The sequence below is a fragment of the Mustela erminea genome, chromosome 2 (genome assembly GCF_009829155.1).
Source record: "Mustela erminea isolate mMusErm1 chromosome 2, mMusErm1.Pri, whole genome shotgun sequence".
Lineage (NCBI taxonomy): Eukaryota > Metazoa > Chordata > Mammalia > Carnivora > Mustelidae > Mustela > Mustela erminea.
The window spans coordinates 159,022,300-159,046,946 of NC_045615.1; the positions used below are offsets into that span (position 1 = coordinate 159,022,300).

Here is a 24,647-nt window from a genome sequence, read left to right on the forward strand (position 1 = left end):
CCAGTAAACGTGGTGAGGGTGAACATCCTTGGTTTGTTCTGATCTTAGAAGAAAAACTTTCAGCTTTTCACCACTGAGTATGTTAGCTGTAGGCTTGTCATATATGGCCTGTTACTACATTGAGGTACGGTTTCTCTCTACCAACCCTGTTGAGAATTTTTATCATAAATGGATGTTGAATTCTGTCATGTGTTTTTTCCTGCATCTATTGAAATGATCATGTAATTTTTATGCTTAATTTTGTTAATGTGATACATCATGTTGATTTATTTATAGATATTGAAATGTCCTTGCTTCCCTGAAATAAATTCCACTTGATTGTGGTGAATGATCCTTTTATTAATGTATTGTTGAATTCAGTTTGTGAATATTTTTTGGAGAATTTTACACCTATGTTCATCAGGGATATTGATCTGTAATTTTTTTTTTTTTTTTTGTAGTTTCTCTCTCTGGGTTTGGTATCAGAATAGTACTGTTCTTGGTAGAATGAATTTGGAAGCACTCTTTCCTATTCTACTTTTTGGAATAGCTTGAGAAGGACAGGTATTAACTCTTCTTTAAATGTTGGCTAGAGGACACCCAGGTGGCTCAGAAAGTGCATGTGCCTTCACCTCAGGTCACGGTCCCCAGGGTCCTGAGATCGAGTCCTGCATCAGACTACCTGCTAAGCGGGGAGCCTGCTTCTCCCTCTGCCTTCTGTTCCCTCTGCTGTGAGCTTTCTCTCACTCTGACAAATGAATGGATAAAATCTTTAAAAAGGATAAATATTGGGTAGAAATCACCTGTGAAGCTATCTGGTCCTAGACTTTTGATGTTAGGAGTTTTTTGATTACTGATTCAATTTTGTTACCAGTAATTGGTCTGTTCACATTTTTCTGTTTCTTCCTGATGCAGTCTTGGAAGACTGTATATTTCTTGAAATGTATATATTTCTTCTACATTGTCTAATTTGTTGACATGCATTTTTCATAGTAGTCTCTTGTCTCTTATAATCCTTTGGTGTTCATTGTAACTTTTCTTTTATTTCTGATTTGTTTGGGTCCTCTTTTTTCTTGATGAGTTTGGTTTAAGGTTTATCAGTTTTGTTTATCTTTTCAAGAAACAGCATAGTTTCATTAATCATTTATATATATATATATATATATATATATATATATATATATATTAGTCTGTATGTTATTTATTTCTGCTCTGGTATTTTTTTAAAGATTTTATTTATTTATTTGACAGAGAAAGAGATCACAAGTAGGCAGAGAGGCAGGCAGAATAGTACTGTTCTTGTTCACGCTGAGCAGAGAGCCCAACTCAGGGCTTGATCCCAGGACCCTGAGACCATGACCTGAGCTGAAAGCAGAGGCTTAACTCACTGAGCCACCCAGGTGCCCCATCTGCTCTGATCTTTTTTATAATTTTCCTTCCTCCTACTAACCTTGGGCTTTGTTGTTTTTCCTAACCCTAACCCTAAGATTGTGTAAAGTTTTTGTTTCTTGATAAATAGGTTTAGTGCTACTGACATTCCTCTTAGGACTTCTTTTGCTACACCCCAAATATTTTGAACCATTGTGTTGCCATTTTCATTTGTCTTGAGGTATTTTTTTCATTTCTTTCTTGACCCATTGTTTATTGAATAGTATGTTTTTTAGTCTTCATGTGGTTGTGCTTTTTCAAGTTTTTTTCTTGTAATAGAGCTCTGGTTTCATAATGTTATGGTTGGAAAAGATCCTTAATATGATTTCAGTCACCTTAAATTTATTGAGATTTGTTTTGTGATCTAACACGACATTTTATGGAAAATGTTCCCTGTGCACTTGAGAAGAATGTATATTCTGTTGTGGGATGGAATATTCTGTATATATCTGTTAAAACCATCTGGTTTAATATGTTTTTCAAAGCCACAATTTCCTTATTCATTTTCTGTCTAGATCTACCTGTTGATATAAGTGGGGTCTTACCGTCTGCTGTTAATTGTATCAGGACTAGTTTCTCCCTTTAGGTCAGTTAATATTTACTTCATATATTAGGTGCTCATATGTTGGGTAATTATTCATAATCGTTATATCTTCTTGTTGGATTGATCCCTTTATTATTTTTAATACCCCTATCCCTTGTTACAGTCTTCATTTTATCTACTTATTTTTAGTCATTTTTGTCATCATGGTGAGTGCGCTCTTTAATCCCAGTCCCTCGTTTCTCCCTCCCCTCCCCCACCTCCTCTCTGGTAACCATCAGTTTGTTCCTTATAGTTGAGTCTGTTTCTTGGTTTGTCTCTCTCTCTGTTTAAGATTTTATTTATTTATGACAAAGAAGGAGCACAAGCAGAGAGGAGTCAGGCAGAGGGAGAAGCAGACTCCTCGCTGAACAGACAGCCCAGGGCAGGACTCGATCTCAGGATGCTGGGATCGTGACCTGAGCTGAAGAAGGCACATGCTTAACCAGCCGAGCCACCCAAGTGCCCTCTCTCTTTTTTTAAAAAATTTCCTTTGCTCGTTTGTTTTGTTTCTTAAATTCCACATAGGAGTGAGATCATATGGCATTTGTCTTTCTCTGAGTGACTTATTTTCCTTAGCATTGTACTCTCTAGATCCATCCATGTTGTTGCAAATGACAAGATTTAGTTCTTACGGCTGAATAATACTCCACTGTTCTGTACACCGCCTCATCTTTATCCGGTCATGTATCGATGGATGCTTAGGCTGTTTCCGTAATTTGGCCATTGTAAATAATGCTGCAATAAACATAGGGGTGGACATATCCCTTTGAATTAGTGTTTTTGTATTCTTTAGGTAAATACCCAGTAGTGCAATTCCTAGGTCATAGGGTAGTTCTATTTTTAATTTTTTGAGAAATCTCCATACTGTTACAGTGGCTGCGCCAATTTGCATTTCCACCAACAGTACAAGAGAGTTCCTTTTTCTCCACATCTTAACTGACTCTTGCTTCTTATGTTTTTTATTTTAGCTTTCTGAGGAGTGAGGTGATACCACATTGTGGTTTTGGTTTGCATGTCTCTGATGTTGACTGATGTTGAACATCCTTCCCTGTGTCTGCTGATGATCTGGATGTTCTTTGGAGAAAGGTCTGTCCATATTCTTCCATCCATTTTTAAATCAGATTATTTGTTTTTTGGGTATTGAGTTGGATCAGTTGTTTATATGTTTTGGATACCGTTTATCGGTTATGTCATTTGCAAATATCTTCTCCCATTCAGTAAGTTGGCTTTTAGTTTTGATCGTTTCCTTTGCTGTGTGGAAGTTTTTTATTTTGATGAATTTCCAGTAGTTTATATTTGCTTTGATTTCCCTTGCCTCAGGAGACACACCTAGAGGAATGTTGCTACAGCTGATACCAGGGAAATTACTGTCTGTGCCTCTTTGGGTTTTATGGTTTCAGGTTTCACATTTAGGTCTTTAATCCATTTTGAGTTTATTGTGTGTGGGGAAAGGAAGTGGTCTAGTTTCATTCTTTTGCTTGGTGCTGTCCAGTCTCCTCAGCACCATTTGCTGAGGAGACTCTTTCCGGTATTTATTCCTCCTTTGATGACGATTGACTATTAGTTGTGGATTTCTGGAGTTTCTGTTCTTTTCCATTGATCTGTGTGTCTGTTTTTATGCCATAACGTGTTAGTTACTACTGCTTTGTAACATAACTTGAAATCGGGAAGTATGATACCTCCGGGTTTTTCTTCTTCAGGATTTCTTTGGCTATTCAGGATCATTTGTAGTTCCATGCAGATTTTAGGATTGTTCTAGCTCTGTGGAAAATGCTGTTGGTGTTTTGACAGGAATTACATTAAATCTGTAGATTGCTTTGGGTAGTTATAGGCATTTTAAAATATTTGTTTTTTTTTTCCAACCCATGAGCATGGAATGTTTTTCATTTCTTTGCATTATGTTGAATTTCTTTCATCAGAGTTTTATAGTTTTTAGAGTACAGATTTCTTATCTCTTTGACTTTTTCCCAGATATTTTGTTTTTGGTGCAAATGCAAATGGGATTGTTTTCTTTTACTTTTTAAAAGATTTATTTATTTGAGAGAGACACAGAGAGAGACAGCACAAGCAGGAGGAGGAGCAGAAGGGGAGGGACAGCAGACTCCCCACCAAGTGTGGGGCCCAATTCGGGGCTTAATCCCAGGACCCTGGGATCATGACCTGAGCAGAAGACAGATGCTTAAATGACTGACCCACCCAGGCTCAGTAATTTCATTTTCTGATGCTTCATTATTAGTGTATAAGAAGGCAACAACAGATTTCTGTACATTAATTTTGTATCCTGCAACTTTACTTAATTCATTTATCAGTTCTAATAGTTTTTTGATGGAATCTTTAGGGTTTTCTATGGTATCATGTCATTGCAAATAGAGTTTGGCTTCTTCCTTGCCAGCTTCGATGCCTTTTATTTCTTTTTTGTTGTGTGATTGTTGCCACTAGGACTTCCAGTACTATGTTGAATAAAACTGGGGAGAGTATATGTCCTCGTTTTGTTCCTAACCATAGGGGAAAAGCTCTCCTTTTTTCACTGTTGGATACGATGTTGGGTTTTTCACATCAGGCCTTCATTATGTTGAGGCATGTTCCTTCTAGACCATTCCCTCTAGACCTACTCTGTTGAGGGTTTTTATCATGAATGGATGTCGTACTTTGTCACTTGCTGTTTCTGCAGCTATTGAAGTGATCATACATTTTTTATCCTTTCTCCTGTTGATATGATGTGTCCTGTTGATTGTTTTGTGAATACTGAACCACCCTTACATCTCAGAGCTAAATCTGACCTGATTGTGCTGTATGACTTTTTAATGTATTGTTGGATTCAGTTTGCTGTTGTTTTGTTGAGGATTTTTGCATCTGTATTTATGAAAGGTATTGCCCTATAGTTCTTTTTTTTTTTGTAGTGTCTCTATCTGGTGTTGGTATCAGGGTGCTACCAGCCTCATAGAATGTGTTTGGAAGTTTTCCTTCTTCTTCTGTTTTTTGGAATAGTTTGAGAAGAATGGGTACTAACTCTTTAAATGTTTGCTAGGCTTCACCTGTGAAGCCATCTGTCCTGGACTTTTATTCTGGGGGAGTTTTTTGATGACTGATTCAGTGTCACTGCTGGTAATTGGTCTGTTCAAATTCTCTATTTCTTTCTGCTTTAGTTTTGATAGGTTATATATTGCTAGGAATTTATCTGTTTCTTCTGAGTTATCCAATCTCTTGGGATGTAGGTTTTCATAATAATCTCTTATAAATGTTTGTATTTCTATAGTCCTGGTGGTTATTTCTCCAGTCCTGGTTGTTATTTCTCCTTTTTCATTAGTGAATTCGTTTCTTTGGGTTCTCACTCTCTCTCTCTCTCTTTTTTTTTTTTTTTTTTTTTGAGTCTTACTAGAGGTTGATCCATTTTGTTGATCCTTTCAAAGAATAAGCTTCCTGTTTTCATTGATCTGGTGTTTTTTTGTTTTTGTTTTCTGTGTTTGGTTTTTGTGTAATTTATTTCTGCCCTTTATTATGTACTTCCTTTTGCTGAGTCGGGGTTTTGTTTATTGTTGTTTTTCTAGCTCCTTTAGGTATAAGATGAGGTTGTTTACTTCAGATTTTTCTGGTTTCTCGATGCAGGTTTCTTTTTTTTTTTTTTTTAAAGATTTTATTTATTTATTTGACAGAGAGAAATCACAAGTAGATGGAGAGGCAGGCAGAGAGAGAGAGAGAGGGAAGCAGGCTCCCTGCTGAGCAGAGAGCCCGATGCGGGCCTCGATCCCAGGATCCTGAGATCATGACCTGAGCCAAAGGCAGCGGCTTAACCCACTGAGCCACCCAGGCGCCCTCGATGCAGGTTTCTATTGCTATAAACTTCCCTCTGAGAACCACTTTTGTTCCATCCCAAAGATTTTTGGACTGTTGTGTTCTCATATCTGTTTGTTTTCATGTAATTTTTAACTTCTGTTTTGTATTCTTAGTTGACTCATTCATTGTTTAATAGCATGTTCTTTAACCTCCATGTATTTGTAGTCCCAGGTTTTTTTCTTGCAGTCAATTTCTAGTTTCGTAGTGGTATGGTCAGAGAAGATGTATGATGTGGCTTTTTTTTTTTTTTTAATGGTTGAAGCTTGCTTTGTGGCCTAAAATGTAATCTTTTCTGGAGAATATTCCATGTGTACTTGCAAAGAATGTGTATTCTCCTGTTTTAAGATGGAATGTTCTGAATATGGATGTTAAGTCCATCTGGTCCAGTGTGTCATTCAAAGCGATTGTTTCCTTGATGATTTTCTGCTTGGATGATCTGTCCACCCCTGTAAGTGGGGTATGTTGGTGTCTCCTGATATTACTATACTACTAGTGAGTATTTATGTTACTGTTTTATATATTGGGGTGCTCCCATGTTGGTTGCATAAATATTTAATTGTTCTATCCTTTTACTGGGTTGTCCCTTCTATTATTATATAGTATACTTGTCTTCTGCTACAGTCTTTGTTTTAAAGTTATTTTGTCCGATATAAGTATTGTTACTCTGGCTTTCTTGTGGCATCCATTTGCATGATGTTTCTCTATCCCTTCACTTTCTTTTTTTAAAAAAGATTTTATTTAATTATTTGAGACAGAGCGAGCAAGCATGAGTGGGGTGAGGGGTAGAGGGAGAAGCAGAGTCCCTACTGAGCAGGGAGCCCATTGAGGGCTCGATCCCAGGACCCTGAGATCATGAACTGTGCTAAGCCAAAGGCAGATGCTTAACCAACTGAGCCACCCAGATGCCTCCTCACTTTATTTTTTGAAATTTATTTTTATTTGAGAGAGAGAGAGAACATGAGTGGGAGGTAGGGTGGAGGAAGACGCACACTCCGCTGAGCAGAGAGCCTGACTTGGGGCTCAGTCCCGGGATCCTGGGATCGTGACCCGAGCCAAAAGGCAGAGGCTTAACTGACTGCGCCACCCAGACGCCCCACCATTTCCTCACTTTCAGTCTGCAGGTGTGTTTTGGTCTGAAATGAGTCTCTTGTAGGCAGCCTATAGATGGGTCTTCTTTTTTTATCTACTCTGTCACCTTGTGTTTTCTTTTTTTTTTAAGATTTATTTACCCACTTTAGACAGCACATGCATGCAGGGGGAGGGGCAGAAGGAGAGGGACAGAAGACTCCCCACTGAGTGTGGAGCCCAATGAGGGACTCAGTCCTACGACCCTGAGATCATAACCCAAGTTAAAACCGAAACAGACACCTAACTGAGCCACCCAGGTGCCCTACACCCTGTGTCTTTCGATGGAAATGTTTAGTCCATTTACATTCACAATAATTACTGATAGATATGTATTTATTGCCATTTTGTTACTTGCTTTGTGGTAGTTTCTATAGATTTCCTCTAATTATTTTCTAGCTTTTATGGTTTTTTGTTTTCTTTAGTGATATACTTAGATTCCTTTCTCTTTATTCTTTGCATATCTTTATTCTTTGCATACTGGTTTTTAATGTGTGGTTTCTATTAGGTTTGTATATAATTATGTCTTTTGCACAAAGCAGTCTGTGTTAAGTTGATGGTCACTAAAGTTTACACCCATTCTCTCCTCCTCTCCTCCCCCTGTTTACCTCCTTTTACCTGACAAATCCCTTGACTAATTTTTACAGAAATATTTATTTTTACTGCTTTTGTGTTTTTTATTTTTCATACTCTGATATAATGGTTTTTCTACTCAAAATTCCCCTTTAGTATTTCTTGTAGGGCTGGTTAAGTGATTGTGAACTCCTTAGTTTTTGTTGGGGAAACTGTTTATCTCTCCTTCTAGTTTGAATGACAGTCCTGCTGGACAGAGTATTTGGGGTTGCAGAGTTTTCCCTTGGCGGCACTTTGAATGTATCATTTCACTCTCTTCTGTCCTGCAAAGTTTCTGCTGAAAAGCAGCTGATAGTCTTAGGGGGTTTCCCCTTGCACATAACTGTCTTTTCTCTTGCTTTTAAAATTTTGTCTTTATTGCTACTTTTAGACATTTTAATTCCTATGTCTTGGTTTGGACCTCCTTTGATTAAATTTGGGGTGGGGGGTATCTCTGCGCCTCCTGGATCTGGGTATCTCTTTCCTTCCCCAGATTAGGAAAGTTTGGAGCTATTATTTCTTCCAAATAAATTTTCTTCCCCTTTCTCTCTCTCTCCTTGTGAGACCCCTGTAGTGTGGATCTTACTGCACTTGATGGAGTCACTGGGTTGCTAAGACTATCCTCAGCTTGCCTAATTTTGTCTTTTTCTCAGCTTTGTTACTCTTCATTCCTGCGCTCTCCAGGTGATGAATTTGTTCCTCCACTCTACCTAGCCTGCTCTCTATCCTGTCACGCGATTTCTAGTGTCATTGATTGTGTTCCCCTCTGATTGGGTCTTTTTTCTCTCTGTGTTAAGGGTCTCACTGATGTTCTCCAGACCAGTGAGTATCTTGTGACCGTTACTTGAATTCTCTTCTGGGCATGTAATTTATATCCTTTTCACTTGGTCTCTTGCTCGGGTTTGGTCCTTGTTCTTTCATTGGGGAGAGGTTTCTCTGTCGCATTTTGTCTGACTTTCTGTACCTGTTTTAGGTTAGGAGAGTCAGCTACTTTTTTTGCTCTTAACAATAACAACGTTGTGGAGGAGCGGTCCAGTAGTGCCATGCAGCGCAGCGACCCCTGGTCGCCAGTGCCTCGTGCTTCAGGGGTGTGTCTCCGGTGTGTGTCACGCGTGCTCTGCTGTTGAGTCTTTGTCTCTTTTTGCCTTCGGTCCAGTTTCTGCAGAGGCTCTTTGCCTGTTGGAGGCAGCCAGGTGTGCAGTGGTCTGCCTGCAAACTGAGACCTACCCCCCGCCAGAGGAATTGAGGTCCTGTAAAATGGGTGAGTTGGGGGAGGTGGTGCTGGCAGGGTTTGCATAGAAGGGGTTCCCCTTCTTGGGGAGGGGCCCGTGGAGCCAGGACTCAGGCCAGTATGACTGGGAAGGGCAGATCCCCTGAAGCAAGGGCTTGGTGCCAGCCAGTTAGGGAAGGAGTTTCAGCACCACATTACTTTTCATAGGTGGCCATGGTTTATGCTGGGGCTTGGAGGAGAAAAATGGTGCCACCAGCTCCTTTGTTCCGGGAGGGTTTCCCTGGGATGCCCGTCTGCGGGCTGCGCTCTGAGCCGAGGAGATCATTATCGTCCCATCTGCCCCTGGTGGGTTTCAAACTGCTCGTTCTCAGCTGTACTCGTGGGTTGGTTGTTGTACTTTCTCTTTATGGTGGAGACGCCACTTCAAATGCTGCCCAGGCTCAGCTGAACCCGCTAATTTTTTAAATTCTGGGCTTTAAGTCCTGCTGGTTTTAAGAACTCAAAGGACTCAGCGCCTGGAGATTTGTCTTCCCCATCTGTGGCCTGCCTCCGTCCTGGGAAAGTCCGTTTCCGACCCTTCTCCGCACAGCAGCCCCTCCCGCCGCGGGCGCCGTGGTCTGATTGGCCCCTCGGCCGCCCCTTCGCCCTTCTGCCTTCTTCCCTGGGGCCTCTTCTAGCCTTCAGTTGTGAAGTGTGTCCTGCCAGTGTTCGGGTGGTTTTCCAGGCTATTTACACTGACAGGGGTGTTGTCTAGTTGTAGCCCTGGGACTGGGTGCGCTCAGGGTCCTCTTACTCCATCTTCCCGGCCCGCCAGTTTTCGTTCGGAAGTCTGCGGCACGGACCTCTGTATCGCTACCTTGGCTTTTTTTTTTCCCCCCCTGGCCTCTTTTTGCATGGAGTATCTTTTGCCTTTCACTTTCAGTCTGTCTGATCTTTAGGTTTGAAGGGAGTATCCGGTAGGCAACATGCAGATGGTCTTGTTGTTTTTTTTTTAATCCCTTCAGTCACCTTTTGTCTTTCGATTGGAACATTTAGTCTCTTTACATTTAAAGTAATTGTTGATAAGCATGTCCTTACGCCATTTTCTTGTTTCCTGGTTACTGTAGTTTCCTGGTTTTGTTTCCTTGTTTTCTGTAGTCCGCCAGGTGTGGAGCCTGATGCGGGGCTCAGTCTCACGGCCCTGAGATCCTGACCGAAGCCGAAATTAGGAGTCGCATGCTCGAGTGACTGAGCCACACATCCTTCTTTCCTTGCTTGCTTTCCTTGTGATTTGATGACATTCTTTAGAGTTATGCTTGAATTCTTCTTTATTTTTTGTGTATCACTTACAGGTTTTCGGTTTGTGGTTACCATGATGTTCATAGATAATAACATCCTGTGTGTGTGTGTGTGTATAATATGTAGATGATGTTAGTCTATGTAAGATGATTGTCATTTAAGTTCAAACACATTCTAAAACCACATTTTCTGTGTGCCTTGTCCATGTTTTATGTATATGATGTCATATTTTACATGGTTGTGTATCCTTTAGTTATTGTAGATATAATTGATTTTACTACTTTTGTGTCTGAATGTACATACTAGCTTGTAAGTGATCTCGTACTTTCACTGTATTTTGCTTTCACCTCTGAAATTTTCCCTTCATGGTTTTATTCTAGTTACGGACTTTTCTGCTTAAAGAAGTACCTTTACCATTTCTTATAAGGCTGGCTTAGCAGTGGAACTTTTAAAAATTTCGCTGGGAAACTCTATCTCTCCTTCAATTCTGAATAACTTTGTTGGGTAGAATATTCTTGGTTTTAGGTTTTTCCTTTCAGCACTTTTAATATAGCATGCCAGTCGCATCTGGCCTGCAGTTTCTGGTGAACCGTCAGCTCATAGTCTTATGGGGTTTCCCTTTGTATGGAACTAGCTGCTTTTCTCTTGCTGCTTTTAAGATTTTATCTTTGATTTGATATTTTAATTAGTATATGTCTTGGTGTAGACCTTCTTGGATTCATTTGTTTGTGGCGTCCTGGACCTGGCTGCCTGTTTTCCTTCCCCAGAGTTTTCTGCCTCTTTCTCTCTTCTCTTGGGATCCCTCTAAAACAAATGTTAGTACAGTCGATATTGCAGAGTTCGCTAGTCTTCTTTTTAAAATTCTTTTTTGCACAGCTTCAGTGGTTTCCACTACCCCGTCTTCTGGTTTGGTGAGCTGTTCTTCCGCGCCACCTGACAAGCTCTTGGTTCTCCAGCGTGGTTTTCATTTTGGTTATTTGTCCGCTCTCACTGGCTCTTTGTTCTGTTTGCTACTTGTCCGTTAGAGTTCTCAGTGTATCCACTCTGGTCGCAAGTCTAAGCATCTTTATGACCGTTACTTGGAACTTTTATCAAGTGAATTGCTTGTCTGTTTTGCTTAGCTCCTTTCCTGAGGTTTGTCTTCTTTTGTTGTCTCATTTTGTCTGTTTCTATGTATTGGGTGGGTCGGTTGCATCTCCTAGTCTTGAAAGCAGTGGCCTTATGTAGAAGTCATCCCATGGGGCCCAGTAGCGAAGTCCCTTTGGTCACCGAGACCCAGCACTCCAGGAGGTCACGTGTGGGCTGCCCGCACCCTCCTGTTGTGACTGGGCCATGACTGCTAAGGAGGCACTGGGGGATACAGCCGGCCCCCGGCACGGTGTGAGACTTCGCCGCCGCGGCTGCATGCGCTCTGGTGGGCAGGGCTGGCTGCAGTGACTGGTCACCACTGCTGTGGGCACCCCGGTGTGCGGGGCTTGTTCCCTGCGTGGCCGGCTGCCAGGCTGCAGCTGCTCTGGGCGTGCTGACGGGGGTTGGGGGGGGGCGGGGGGCGGTTAGTTCTGGGGGGCAGGGCGTGGGCCCTCTCCCCCACTCCCTGGGGCGGGGTGCTAGGAAGGGGCTGCCTGCTGGGCCTAGCGTGGTGGGAGCCGAGGGAGCCTGCTGAGACAGGTCCACAGGGGAGCACCAGGGCTGCGGGAGGGGTAGTGGCAAGGTAGACGGAGGGTTTCCCGCCGTGGTTTCCCGGCAGCTCTGGCCAGTGAAGCCCGGGGGAGGTCAAGAGCAGCTGTGTACACCAGCATGTCTTTCCGTGGGGCATCCACAGGTCATACTCCTCCAACACGTCCCGTATAATTAGTCAACAAATCTTCCCGTCTAAGCCAGACACCAAACTGCTGCCTCTGCGCTGGTTCTTGAACCCAGTTATGTAGGGTCCTGGCCCTTTAAGAGGAGTCTCAGTCTCCTGTTGCCCTCCAAGTCTCCCAGGGAGAAGTCCTGTTGATTTGCGAGCCAGAGGTTATGGTGGCTCATCTCCTCAGTGACCTCCAGGGTCGGGAGTGCCCTATTTGGGATCTGACCCCCTCCTCCGGGAAGCTCTCCATGCCTGTGTATTCCTCTCGCTCAGGCGTGACCACCGCGCTAGCTGATTCTCAGCTGCATCTTTGCGGCCGCTGCCCTTCTGAGTGTGTTTCTGTCTGCAGCTGTGCAGGAGCTGGACTGCTAGTGCTGAGGTCATTCTCCGAGTTGGCTGCATCTTCAGTGTCTGTGGCGGGAGAGAGTCCAGCACCCTCCCACGCCGCCATCTTCCCTGCGGTCTTGGTGCGCTGCTGTGCTGCTCACCTCTCCTTGCGTTTGGAATCTTGAGTGGACTGTCCATTAGAACTTCTAGAAATTGTGCTGGAGAACACAACTTAGTCCTCAGGCCAAAATGGGTCCTTGCTCTGCCTACTCAGCACACAAGAATCTGTCCTGTACTTGCTCTGACCGCACCTCTGCCAAGTCCCGTTCTCCGAAAGGCCACAGGAACCGAGGACAGAGCCGCCTGCGCACACGCGTTCTGTGGGCTTGAAACTTATGAGGCCGGCTAGGCCGGTCTTTAAAAGGCAGATCTTGGGCCCTGCCTAGGAGTATTTATCTTGTGAAAATATCAGCCCAAGAACATCAGAGCATAAAAAATGCAAGGCTAGAGAAGTGAACATGGCATGCGTGATGAGCAGGCTGTGCACTCGCCTTTACGGCTCAATGAGTAAAACTGCTCGTTGGTTACATCAACAAGTCGCCCTAATAGGAGGGTGTCTAGGACAGAAATTCCTCCTCTACTCCGCTACACGGAAGAGAAGAGTGAGACTGGCTGTTTTCTGGGCCAAGTAGAAAACACAGGGAAGAGCTGGAATGGCAACGAATTGAGCAGGAAGGTATGACGGAGGAGGGTCCGCAGCTCTGCACGCCAACAGCTCGGCAAAAGTGGCTGCAAACTTTCAGCAGCTCAGAATCAGAATCATTTTTAAAAATTACCAGTCTCCTGGTTTGCAACTGGACAAATCTGTTCAGGGGGCTCGGAAAGGATGAGCTCTGGGTATCTACCGCCCCTCACCGTCCCTGTCGGCACAGCGCCAAGAGGCACGAGCCTGCTTCTCAAAACACTTCTCGCTAAAAGCCAGTGCGAAGTTAGAGCATTACAACAAAAGTTAGAGCGTTATAACCTGGTCAACAGGCCAGGGGGAAGTCTGTCGTCAGAACTGTTCAAAATTACCAGACTGTTAAAAAATCACTTTCACATGATGTCGAATTCAGATTTTCCAGAGTTTTCAAATACTAACGATAGGGAATTCTTTACCATAGGTGACACCTGAAATGTTTTATCTGCCATAACCTAGTCAAAATATGTCAGCATTGATATATTTTCCTTAGGTGGGAAAAATCAGACTCAAGGAAAGACTGAAATTCTTGAATTGTGATGATTTAATACTTGTGAAGACATGGTTACTCTCCCATAGCCAAATAAAGCATCAGACAGAATTACATAAAAGTAAGTACAATCAAGAATTTATTTCCGTTTTCATCTTTAGAAATAAAAAGGCCTAAAAAAACCAAAAAAGTTGCAAAAATGATAAAATGTAATTTTGCTATATCCTAATCACTTAAATGTGTTCTGTAAATTTCAAGTAAAATAATATAAAAATATATTTTCAACTCTTTATAGAATGAAAAAAAAAAACCACATTAATCATTAAATACTCTTCGATTTCCTTTACTCCTCCCACGGATGAATTCACAAATATATAAAAACTGATGTACATTTACATTCTGAAGTACAAAGCTCCAACAGCCAAGTGGTTGTGTAGTTTATGTTATGTGCAAAGCAGGTGTTTTGTATCTACTTGCTATGGAAAGCAGAGTAAAGGCTCAATGGAAAATAATCATTAAACACTGATCAGTTTTAAGGACAATGCTGTTGTCAAAATGCACAACAGTACTTCTCTTTAGTGATCACGTACTTCTCTTTTATAGTGGAGCACAGCTTTCAGGCGTAAATCTGCCAGAGGCTCTCTCTGAAGAGCTGTGAAGCGGTGTCATTTCAGATCTAAATCGTCAGTAACCTCCTCAAAAGCCAGGAGAGGACGGTTTTCCTTTCTTCCCCTCCGTGTGGTCAGTCTCATTCCTAAGGAAGGTCTGATGTAGCCGAGGAGAGTTTCACAAGCCGCTAGCGGAGCTCGGTGCAGTGTCAGCTAAAGCCCCCACCTCTGATGTGGATGGTTTCGTTCAATCCGTGTTCTACCAACTTGATGTCTTCTAAGTCATCTTTTATGATGCTGATCAGGTGGCTGAGGCCTTCCTGTTGTTGTTTTAAATGCTAGAAGGAATTTAGAAATAGATTAATGTAGTAATCTATTAAGCTGCAAGTTGCCCACAGGAATAAGGACTTTTTTCCATTCTTTTACTGGCAATACAGCCCTAAAACGGCCGCTCCCAGCGCACACGCGCCCCAACAGCCGCCCTCCGTCTTCTGCGACCACACTTCTATGACCTAGACGAACGCGCTGTGAAAAACAAGATCACATGACTATCCGCAACAGAAATTTTACAGAATACGCAGATTTTATATTAAATCTGAATGCAAGAAGGTACCCAAACACGGATGACTGGCACACTCCTCGCTCTGTAAACGGAGTTTTCCGGTTTCGAGTATCCAGTACGTGAAGGCAGTGGTATCCACAGCTGCTGACAACTTCAGGTATCCAGGTGTTAAGGCAGTTCTTAGAGCCTCGTGGTTACTAAATAAGTTACTTAACATTCCTTTAGGCCCCCTTTGGTGCTGCAGATAAAACAGCTGAGATGCAGGTTAAGAAACCTGGTTAACTTCCTCAGCTAGGTGATGAGATGTGACTTAATCCCAAAACAAACACTGCTTTTTGCGGTTTCGGCTAGGTGCTTCCTTTACTCCAGATACTGCCTAAACTCTTCAGTACAGTTCTAAAGCCTCAACAGCCTGAAGTCATTCTCCGCTAATTTTCCTGTAGATACTTACGATGGGATATAATCAAGTGTGTCTGTACCTAAGTTCCCAAGAATCCAGGGCCCAAACTGGCCTTTAGCTATATAAAATGACAATATCCATTCCAAAGCACATAATAAAACGGGACTTGTGGATGACAATTTTAACCATCGAAAATCCTCAGGGCCCTGCCAACAGTCCCACTCAGTATGTTCTATAAAATTTACCATTTTTCTATCTTTAGATATAATTTGATTTAATGAAAAATAACCACGGACTGTATTTATACTGGAGAAAATAAAGCTAGAGCAGTACTTCCCAAAAATTTTCAAACCAGATGAGCCTAAAAATGGAGCGGTTGAGGCCACCCCAGCCTCCACCTAGATCCCCTGAGGGCTGAGAGGATCCGTAACTGGACCTAGTCACAATTTCTGTGGCGCACAAGCTGGGAATCCAGGACACAACACTTACTTCCCAGACTTCAATGTACATACAAATCACCGACCTTAAATGAAGTGTAGGTGAAGCAGGTACAGAGGAAGGACTGAGCGGATGCAGAAGCTAATGTCTTCTCAAGTGCTGCCGCCGCCGCCGCCACCACCTACCACTGAAATACGAGGGTCTAGGGAACTTTCTGCCTCTACTAACTGAATTCATCTTTTATTATAAAATATAAAAAACATGGAAATATCCATTTTAACCATTCTTCAAAGTATACAGTTCAGCAGCATTAAGTTTATGCACATTATATAAAACTCTACCTTCAGAACTTTCATCTTCCCAAACAAACCTGTACCTCATACATACGCGTTCCTCACTCCCTCGCCTCCGGCCCCTGGCGACCGCCACTCTACCGTGAGCTGCACTAGGTACCCTGCAATGTGTCCTTTTAAACTGGCTTATTTCACTTGCCCTAACATTTTCAGGATTCACCCATGTTGCCGGGGGTGTCAGAATTTCCTTTGCTCTTAAGGCTGAGTGATCTCCCACAAGGTACATACACTGTATCTGGCTTATTCATCAGTCTGTGGACACCCGGTCCCTCCACATTGTGAGGACCGCCAGGAACACAGGAGCGCAGTGTCGCGGTCCCGGCTCTCGGTTCCTCCAGGGAGACATCCAGAAGCAGAACTGCGGGATCATATGGTCCGCAGAGGCTTAATTTTTTGAAAATCTTTTACACAGCAGCCACACCATTTTACATCACCACCAGCGATGCGCGAGGGCTGTATTTTCGTCCCATCTTTGTCAACGCTTCCGTTTCTCTTTTGGGCAGCAGCAAGCCTAACGGATGTGAAGTGACTTCCCCTTTCTAAAAGGCGCGGGTGCACTTACCTGCTTGATTTCTCGTAGCAGATCTGCATCTATGTAGTACCTCTCCTCAGATTTGACTGCGCCAAAATGATTCTGCATCCTGATTTGGGACATCAGTTCATTTAGTCGGCCCTAAACAGAAGACCAAATCCAATTACAACTGCTAACCACAGGTTTTGTTGTTGGTTTTAATACCTCTTTGAGAGTGTGTGTTGTGGGCGGTGTTGCAGAAGGAGAGGGAGAGTGTCAGGGAGATTCCCCACCGAGCAGGGCGCCTGCCGCGGGGCTCAGCTGCGTGACCCTGAGATCATGAGCTGAAAATCCAGAGCTGGGCATTTGACTGAGTCACCCAGGCAGCCCAAGAGAATCTTCTTTTCGGAAAAGGATGGTACCACTCTAGTAAGCTGTCTCATTCTCCCTCTGTTACTAACACGATTACGTTAACACTAACATAGGCCAAAGCCAACATTAAGAATCTACTTTAGTAAGGAAGTTTGACTAAAGATGACAAAATATTTTAATAATTACCACTATATAAAATTCCTTTTTTTTTAAAAGATTTTTTATTTATTCATTTGAAAGATCACAAGTAGGCAGAGAGGCAGGCAGAGAGAGAGAGAGGAGGAAGCAGGCTCCCTGTTCAGCAGAGAACCTGACGCTGGGCTTGATCCTAGAACCCTGGGATCATGACCTGAGCCGAAGGCAGAGGCTTTAACCCACTGAGCCACCCAGGCGCCCCAAAATTCCTCTTTTTGAAGACTAAATTCTAGCTTTATGGGCTCACAAATGCCTACCTTAAACTGGGTGGGTGCGTTCAGTTCACACTGAATTGTGTCCAGCTGAACTCGCAACTGCTCCTCGTCTGCCTGGATGGCGTACCCACTCTTCCTCTGGATTTCCTGTTTGATCAGGACCTGTGTGAAGAAAAGCCACCAGCAATACCAACAGAATCATGGTTCTCTTTAGTCATGCAAGTAATTTTATTGCAGTCAGTTGCTGAAAGAAACCAGCTCAACAATACACTCACAATATAGCAGGAATCTTCACAGTTCAAGATTTGAATCAGGTTTGCGCATCTTTACTTGGTGGTCTGCTTTAGTATACTGATACATGCCTCTAATTTGTTGTTAATGCCTGCATAATTTTTCATGCATCAATGACCAATAATTAATTTAGTTATTTCTCTTATTGAGACGTATATATGTTGTCTCTAGTTTTGATATTATAAATATTTTTATATCTATAGATTTGCTTATATAGACCCCCCCCACACCCCAAAGAATGAAACTGCTGGGTTTAAAAGCATGTTTTTAGTCTAACAGAAGCTAAATTGTTTCACAAACAATTTAGATTCATAGGCCACATGAAAGTACCCCTTTCCCCACATTCCAATCAGCAGTAAGTTCTTTAAATTTTCCCCAAACAAGTATAAATGGAGCCCACATTTTTTCTATAATCTGCCCTTTCCTGAAAATTAAAGAAACATCTTTTAATAGTGAAGAACTACTTTGCATTTGCTCTTCTGTGAACTGCCTTTACACATTCTTTGCCCATATTTCAGTTGGGTTTTTTGGCCAAAACTGAAGTATCTCTTTGTATAGTATGAATAATTAGTGCCAACTGCAAATTCCGTCTTTTCTGGTATCTGTCACACGACCATTGACAAATGGCTCTGGCACCTTTTGCTACAGAAAATTTTCTAATTATGTAGCTAATTTTGTTTTATAGTTCCTGGCTTTCTGGCCAAAAATCTCTCCAGTCCCTAGGGCTGTACATGTAGCGTCATGAACTTCTTAGAGTTAAATCTCTCTCATCCACTCGTTTTTGTCTGTGGTAAAACACGCAGTCTGTTTCTTCCCTAGAGGGCCAGTTACTCTAGCATTATTTATTACATAAACCTACAGAACTGAAATATCACCACCTGTCATACTAAATTTTACGTTATACTGGCATCTATTTCTGGATCTCTGTTCTGTTCCATTGATCTTTTTTGTCCAATCCTATGCCAATCCCACACTGATTTGTTACAAAATTTTTAAAACGGGTTCTAAAATCTGACAAGTCCCCTTCACTATTTTGTTTAGCCAAAAGCTATTGCCAAAACCTATTCTTTATGAACTGGTTTAATTAGGGCTTTAAAAGTTGTATTTTTTAATCTTATAAAATGAACAGTAAGTCGCACCTAAGAGGTTTATATGTCTATTTGTAAAGACTTTATTTCACATTTTTTACTTTCCTCATAAATTTATTCCTAAGTATAATTTTTTCATCATAGGAAATGGAATATTTTCCTATTTCCACTAGCAGTAAAAAGGAATTTTGGTTTTTGTACCTTTACCTAGTATCTAGCCATCTTACCATACTGTCTTCTTCCCTGAGTTTTCCTGATACACAATCATGTCATTAGCAAAAAGAAAAATCTTTTCCAATGTTTATGTTAGTTACTTACCTTTCTATATTTATGAAAACCTCCAAGATAACACAATAATAATAGTTTCTGAAATGTGATTTTAGTGCTTTCTTTGAATTGGTGCTAACAATCTTTTTCATATTTTCTTCTTTAATGTGCTGATCATGATAAATTATATGCTGATAGATAATTATATGCTGATTTCCTATTATAAAACCAACCCCACATTCCTGAAATAAACCTCACTCAGTCACAGTATATTCTTACAGGATTTGATTAGTAGTTGGAATCATTTTGCTTCTATTTCATTTAAAACTACTGCACTTCTGTTGTTTTAGGTTAGATTTACTGAGGTCTAATCCACATAGAACAAAATCGACCCACTTGAGGTGTACAGTTACTAGGAATCTTGATAAAGTCGTGTTACCATGGCCCCAGTCAAGACACAGAACCTTTCCCTCACCTGCTTGTAGTACTCCTCTCCCTGACTACCCGCCCTAGCAACCATGGATCTGTTATCCGTCTCTAGTTTTCTTTTTGCCTAACACCATAAAAACAGAATCATGTCATATGTAGCCTTTAAATCTGGCTGCTTTCACTCAGCAAAATTTGTATCTCTATTTATTAGACATATCTGTTACTAGATTTTTATTTTGGGGTACCAAAACCAGATGTAAAATAGCCTGGCTGCTCTGGAAAACAGTTTTTAGCAGTTCTTCAAAATGTTAAAGAGTTACCACGTGATCAAGTAATTCCAATGGTAGGCTTATGGGCCCACAAAAGATGAAAGCATACATTCACACAAACATTTGTACACAAATTTTAACAGCAACATTCATAATAACCAAACAGGGGAAACAACCAAAATGTTCATCAATTGATGAACAGATTAAAAATATGGTATATTTATAAAATGGAATATTATTCAGCAATAAAATGTATGACATACTACAACACAGATGAACCTTGAAAACATTATGCTACATGAAGGCAGCCAGTCACAAAAGATCGTACATCTCCTGTTCCATTCACATGACGTGTCCAGAACAGGCAAATCCGTAGAGACAGGAAGCGGCTGCCTAGGGCTGGGAGTTCTGGATGAAATGGGAAGTGACTGCCAGCAGGATGGAGTTTCTTCTTAGGGCGATGAAAATTTCAAAAATCGACTGTAGCAATGATGCACAGACTAAATACACTAAAACCCACCAAATTGTATACTTTAAAAGGGTGTATTGTATGGCTGGTCAATTTTATCTCAAAGTTATTTTTAAAAATGAGGAGATGGTCTATATATTTTTCCTACAACTTCAGAATTAGCGCTTTAGTGGTTAGAGTTCAGCAATCAAACTATCTGGCCTTGGTATTTTTCCAGGGTTGGTATTTAGTAAGTTTCTCAATTGTTTCTACAGTCTATTTAAGATGTTTGTGTCTCTGCTAATGAGTTTTTAGCAAAATTGAAATCAGCAAAATTTAGCGATTTTCTCTAGCTCCCAAATTTGTTGCCGTGAATTACAATGTAGTATCTTCTCATTCTGTTCTGTGTTATCTATAGTAATGTTTCTTTTCTCACTGCTAATTCTTCTTTTCCTTCTTTAGACTCATAAATATTTAGCTATTTTAAAAAATCTTTTCAAAGATATAGCTTTCAATTTATTTTCTGTACCAAGATTGTCTGGTTTCACTCATTTCACATCTTTGTTTCTCTCTTACTGGCCTCTCTTGATGGTCTAACTGTGAGTACTAGGTTCCTTATTTTTGCGTTTGTATTTTTAAATGAAGGCTTAAAGACTATAAATTTTATTCTGCCTACAGTTCTTCCTGTATTCCACTGATTCTGGTAGGCAATGTTTCTGTCTTCATGATAGTTTACCATTTCAATTTTTGTTGATGCTCATGCTTTTATTCCCTTTTCTTATTTTGAAGTTCTACTGTTGGTTTTCATCCTGTTTTTTCATTAATGGTTATACTCCCCTTTCTAGCACTGAAAATCGAGTGTGTTTTTTTCCTACTGCTTTTATGAAAACATTAGTGATCTGATACAGGCTTTGTTTGCACCAAGACGATGTATTTCTTCACTGGTTCTACCCTCTCAATAAAATGTGAATTTTATTTATTTTTAAGATTTTATTTATTTGACAGAGAGAGAGAGATCATAAGTAGACAGAGAGGCAGGCAGAGAGAGGAAGAAGCAGGCTCCCTGCTGAGCAGAGAGCCCGATGCGGGGCTCGATCCCAGGACCTTGAGATCATGACCTGAGCCGAAGGCAGAGGCTTTAACGCACGGAGCCACCCAGGTGCCCCAAAATGTGAATTTTAGAATATATTTGCTTTCTTCACGCACTCCTGTGAGACCTCTCCTCCACTGCCTAAGTTTCACTGAGAAAAGATTAGTACTTTCATTTTCAAATTACTATTACTTCCTTTCACTATGTTTTTCTCTATTCCAAAAAAATTCTCTATTAAGCACGGTCTCATATACAGTCTTAAAAATGTTCAAAAAAAATTTGCAAAGTACTACCTGTAAGGTTCTGTGGGAAAGGTCCATGAGTTTCCTCTTATATTGTGCAATTTTGGCCATAGTTGTAGTTTGATTCTTCTGTAATTCACTGATATCTTCAGATATGATCTATTTTTTTAAAAAATTTTGAAGGTAAGTAGAGACATCACAAATATCAGGGTTATCTATATGCAAAATCTAATTCTAAAATGAGAGAGAGGCATCTCTCAAAATATAAACTCCTTAAATCTGCTTTATATCTCTTCCCCTTTATGCATCTGAAAATTAAAAAGTACCATTCAAAGGTTTCTTAAGAGTTCTAGGAAATTTAGTGAGGAGACAAAGCGTACAGAAAAATAAAACACATACTTCCGAAATAAGGAATTTGTAGTAATATTAACAACCAGCCCATGAAAGGAAAAAGTTAACAGCTATAAAGTGACATCCAGGAGTGGCCTTAATAGACCATTAAATTTCCACTAACTCTGGAAAGTATAGTATAGTCCAGTCTTAGCTGTTACAAAATACTTAAGAGGGAGTGATCAAGCGTAAGGGAAAAGGAAAGATCGTAATCACACAACCAAATACACTTTTATGCCTCTGTGTCTTGGATATGCTCTTTGCCTGGCTTGAAATCATACTGTTCTGCCTTATGAAGTCTTAACCTTACAGATGGGAGCTAAATCTCATTTCATTAAAGCTACCCAAACCTGAATTAATCCATAATTGTTCCTATCATGATCAATCATTCTATGGCATTGACTTATATTAAGAGGTTTTAAGAAAGAGGGTAAGAAGATTGTGCAAGACATATTTTAGTATGTACACCTGGACAGGTCACCTTTTAAGGGAACTTTCCAGTGACAGGTCATGCTGAAGGAACAAAAGTAGGTAGCCATGTTTTATACTATGTATTTCAGGCTCTTCCCCCACCCCAGTTTTGAAAAGTTGGCGGCTTCCAGACACAAAAGAATATAGTGGTTTTCTCAACCAGCAATAACTAAGAAAAAATAGAAATGTTACCATTCAGTATTTATTCACAAACACTAAAACAATCTAGGAATTAACCCCAGAAAGAACGTACAAGGTTTTTAAAGAAAGTACTTAAAACTGTTTCAATGGACGGTACCTCAGTGAGTAAAGAAACGTTAACATGTTCATGATGGAATAATTTATTAAGATTCAATTCTCTACAGACAACATGTTTAATGCAATCCCAACCAAAACGCTAGCATTTCGACAAACTGATTCCAAGACTATTATAGAACAGTAAAGATCCATAAAGATGCAACAACTCTGAAACAAAGAAAAAATCAGAGGTTCACTCTACCACACACTGAAATACACTACTAAAGCCAGAGTAAAAAAAAAAAAGTGGAACTAATTAAAGAACAGAATACATATCTCTCACACACACACACACACACACACACACACACACACACACACACTTACTTACATATTTACATATGGTGACCTGACTGGTTAAATGCTTTGATAAATCATTGGGGGAAAATAACACTGGATGTTCTTTACGGAGGACACTGGAACATCTGACCCATTTAAGAAAAATAAACTTGGGTTCATACTACTTATTGTGTAAACTTGAAACCCATGAGGACAAAAGACCCAAATGTGGAAGGTTAAACTCTAAAATATTAGGAAAAAAAATGTAGGAGACTCTTAGCTCTTGGGGTAAAGAATGATTCCTTGAGCAGATTCCCAAGGAAACAGGGCAAGACACTAGCGAGTATTATTGCACTCAAGTTTTCTGTTCAACTCAGGACACTGCAGAGTTGGAAGAGTTGAGAAACTAGGAGAAATCTGAATAGAATCAGAGTAGAGATTAAAATCCAGAGTAATGGTGAACTCCTGAAATTCAGTAAAGAAAAGTTAAATGCAACAGAAAAACTAGCAAAAGACAGGAATTAATTTTGATTTTGGACAAGATGGACTCAAGTATATGGCACTCCGTCTCTCCTACGAAACACAGCTTTCAAACTTGAACAAAATGCACGGGCGACAATTTGAGGACTCTGAGAAAGAAAGAGTGGCAAGAGGCCTGGGGAAGAAGACAGGGATCTGAGGTACCACTGACTGGGTAGTGAGTGACCAGGGCCCCCACCTCTGGCATACCCCACTCTGGTTACAACAAAGCCCGAAACTGAGAAGCGAGCATCAAGCTGACAGCTCCGAGACAAGCCTATATTAGCACTGATGCGGGCGATACAGTGTTATCTAGAGAAGATTTCCTCAACTCCAGTGCTGTGGCAGCCCTTCCTCGTCCCTGAGGGTTATGTTTTTACAACCCCCAATGGATGCCTGAAACCATGGAGAGTACCAAGCCCTATATATTTACTATGTTTCTTCCTACACGTACAGACATACATATGATAGAGCCTCATTTATAAATTAGGCACATTAAGAAATTAATAAACTGGAACAATTATATTGTAGTAAAAGTTACATGAACGTGATCTCTCAAAATACTTATTGTACTGTACTCACCACTGTCCTTACGATGATGGGAAGTGATAAAATGCCTACCCGGAAAGATGAAGTGAGTGACGGAGACACTGTGACACAGCATTAGGCTACTGTTGTCCTTCTGATGATTCATCAGAAGAATCATCTGCTTCCAGAGCATGGTTGACCGTGGGTAACTGAAACCACGGAGAGGGACACCGTGCATCAGGGGAACTACTGGATTAATCTGGGCCAGACAACCGCTGCAGAGGCCCAGCTCCCTACACACCAGGATGTGCATCAGCATCCTTGCCTCTACTCAACAGACACCTGTAGCACTCCCCCAGTTCTACCAACCAAACAAGTCCCTAGACGGTGCCAAATGTGCCCTGGGGACGAAACACCACCCCCACACCTGCTGAGAGATGCCCTCCGGCCATCAAAACAAAATTGTTGGAAGGACAGTAAATTAAAACAGAATGCTAAAGGTGTCCAAAAAAACCAAATGAAGGCAGAAAAGAGGAAACAACATATTGTCAGAATACATGAAGCAAAAACTGACAGAACTGAAAGAAAAAGACAAATCCACAACTGTAGCTGGAGACTCCCAATTCTCTCAAAATAGAACTAGTAAAAAGAAAAATCAACAAAAACAAAGACCTTGAACAATCTACCAACCAGATCTCACTAATAGAAAACTCCAGCCAAGAATATCATTATCTACATTCTTTTCAAAGGGATGTGGGTTAAAAACCTTAAAACAACTGAAATCATACAAAGTTCTCTGACCATAAAAGAACTAGGCTAGAAATCAACAAAAGTAAAAGGAAAATCTCCAAACGTGGAAATGAAACAATCTATTAGCCAAAAAAACTAAGATAGCACTCTCAAGTGAAAT

General features: G+C 41.0%; 1 protein-coding gene across 2 annotated transcripts in view; it reads right to left on the bottom strand.

Annotated features, from left to right (window-relative positions):
* Window positions 1-13,588: 13,588 nt before the first annotated feature.
* The window catches only part of NUP54 (nucleoporin 54), a 35,550-nt gene continuing 24,491 nt past the window's right edge, over window positions 13,589-24,647 (bottom strand). Inside the window, exons 10-13 of one of the 2 annotated variants that reach the window (XM_032334616.1) lie at window positions 21,305-21,412; window positions 17,172-17,291; window positions 16,399-16,509; window positions 13,589-14,421 (exon numbers count right to left, since the gene is read on the bottom strand). In XM_032334616.1, the coding sequence (XP_032190507.1) occupies window positions 14,293-14,421; window positions 16,399-16,509; window positions 17,172-17,291; window positions 21,305-21,412 (468 nt within the window). In that variant the 3' untranslated portion in view covers window positions 13,589-14,292. The remainder of the gene's footprint in view (window positions 14,422-16,398; window positions 16,510-17,171; window positions 17,292-21,304; window positions 21,413-24,647) is intronic. The other variant, XM_032334617.1, reaches the window with a different exon arrangement.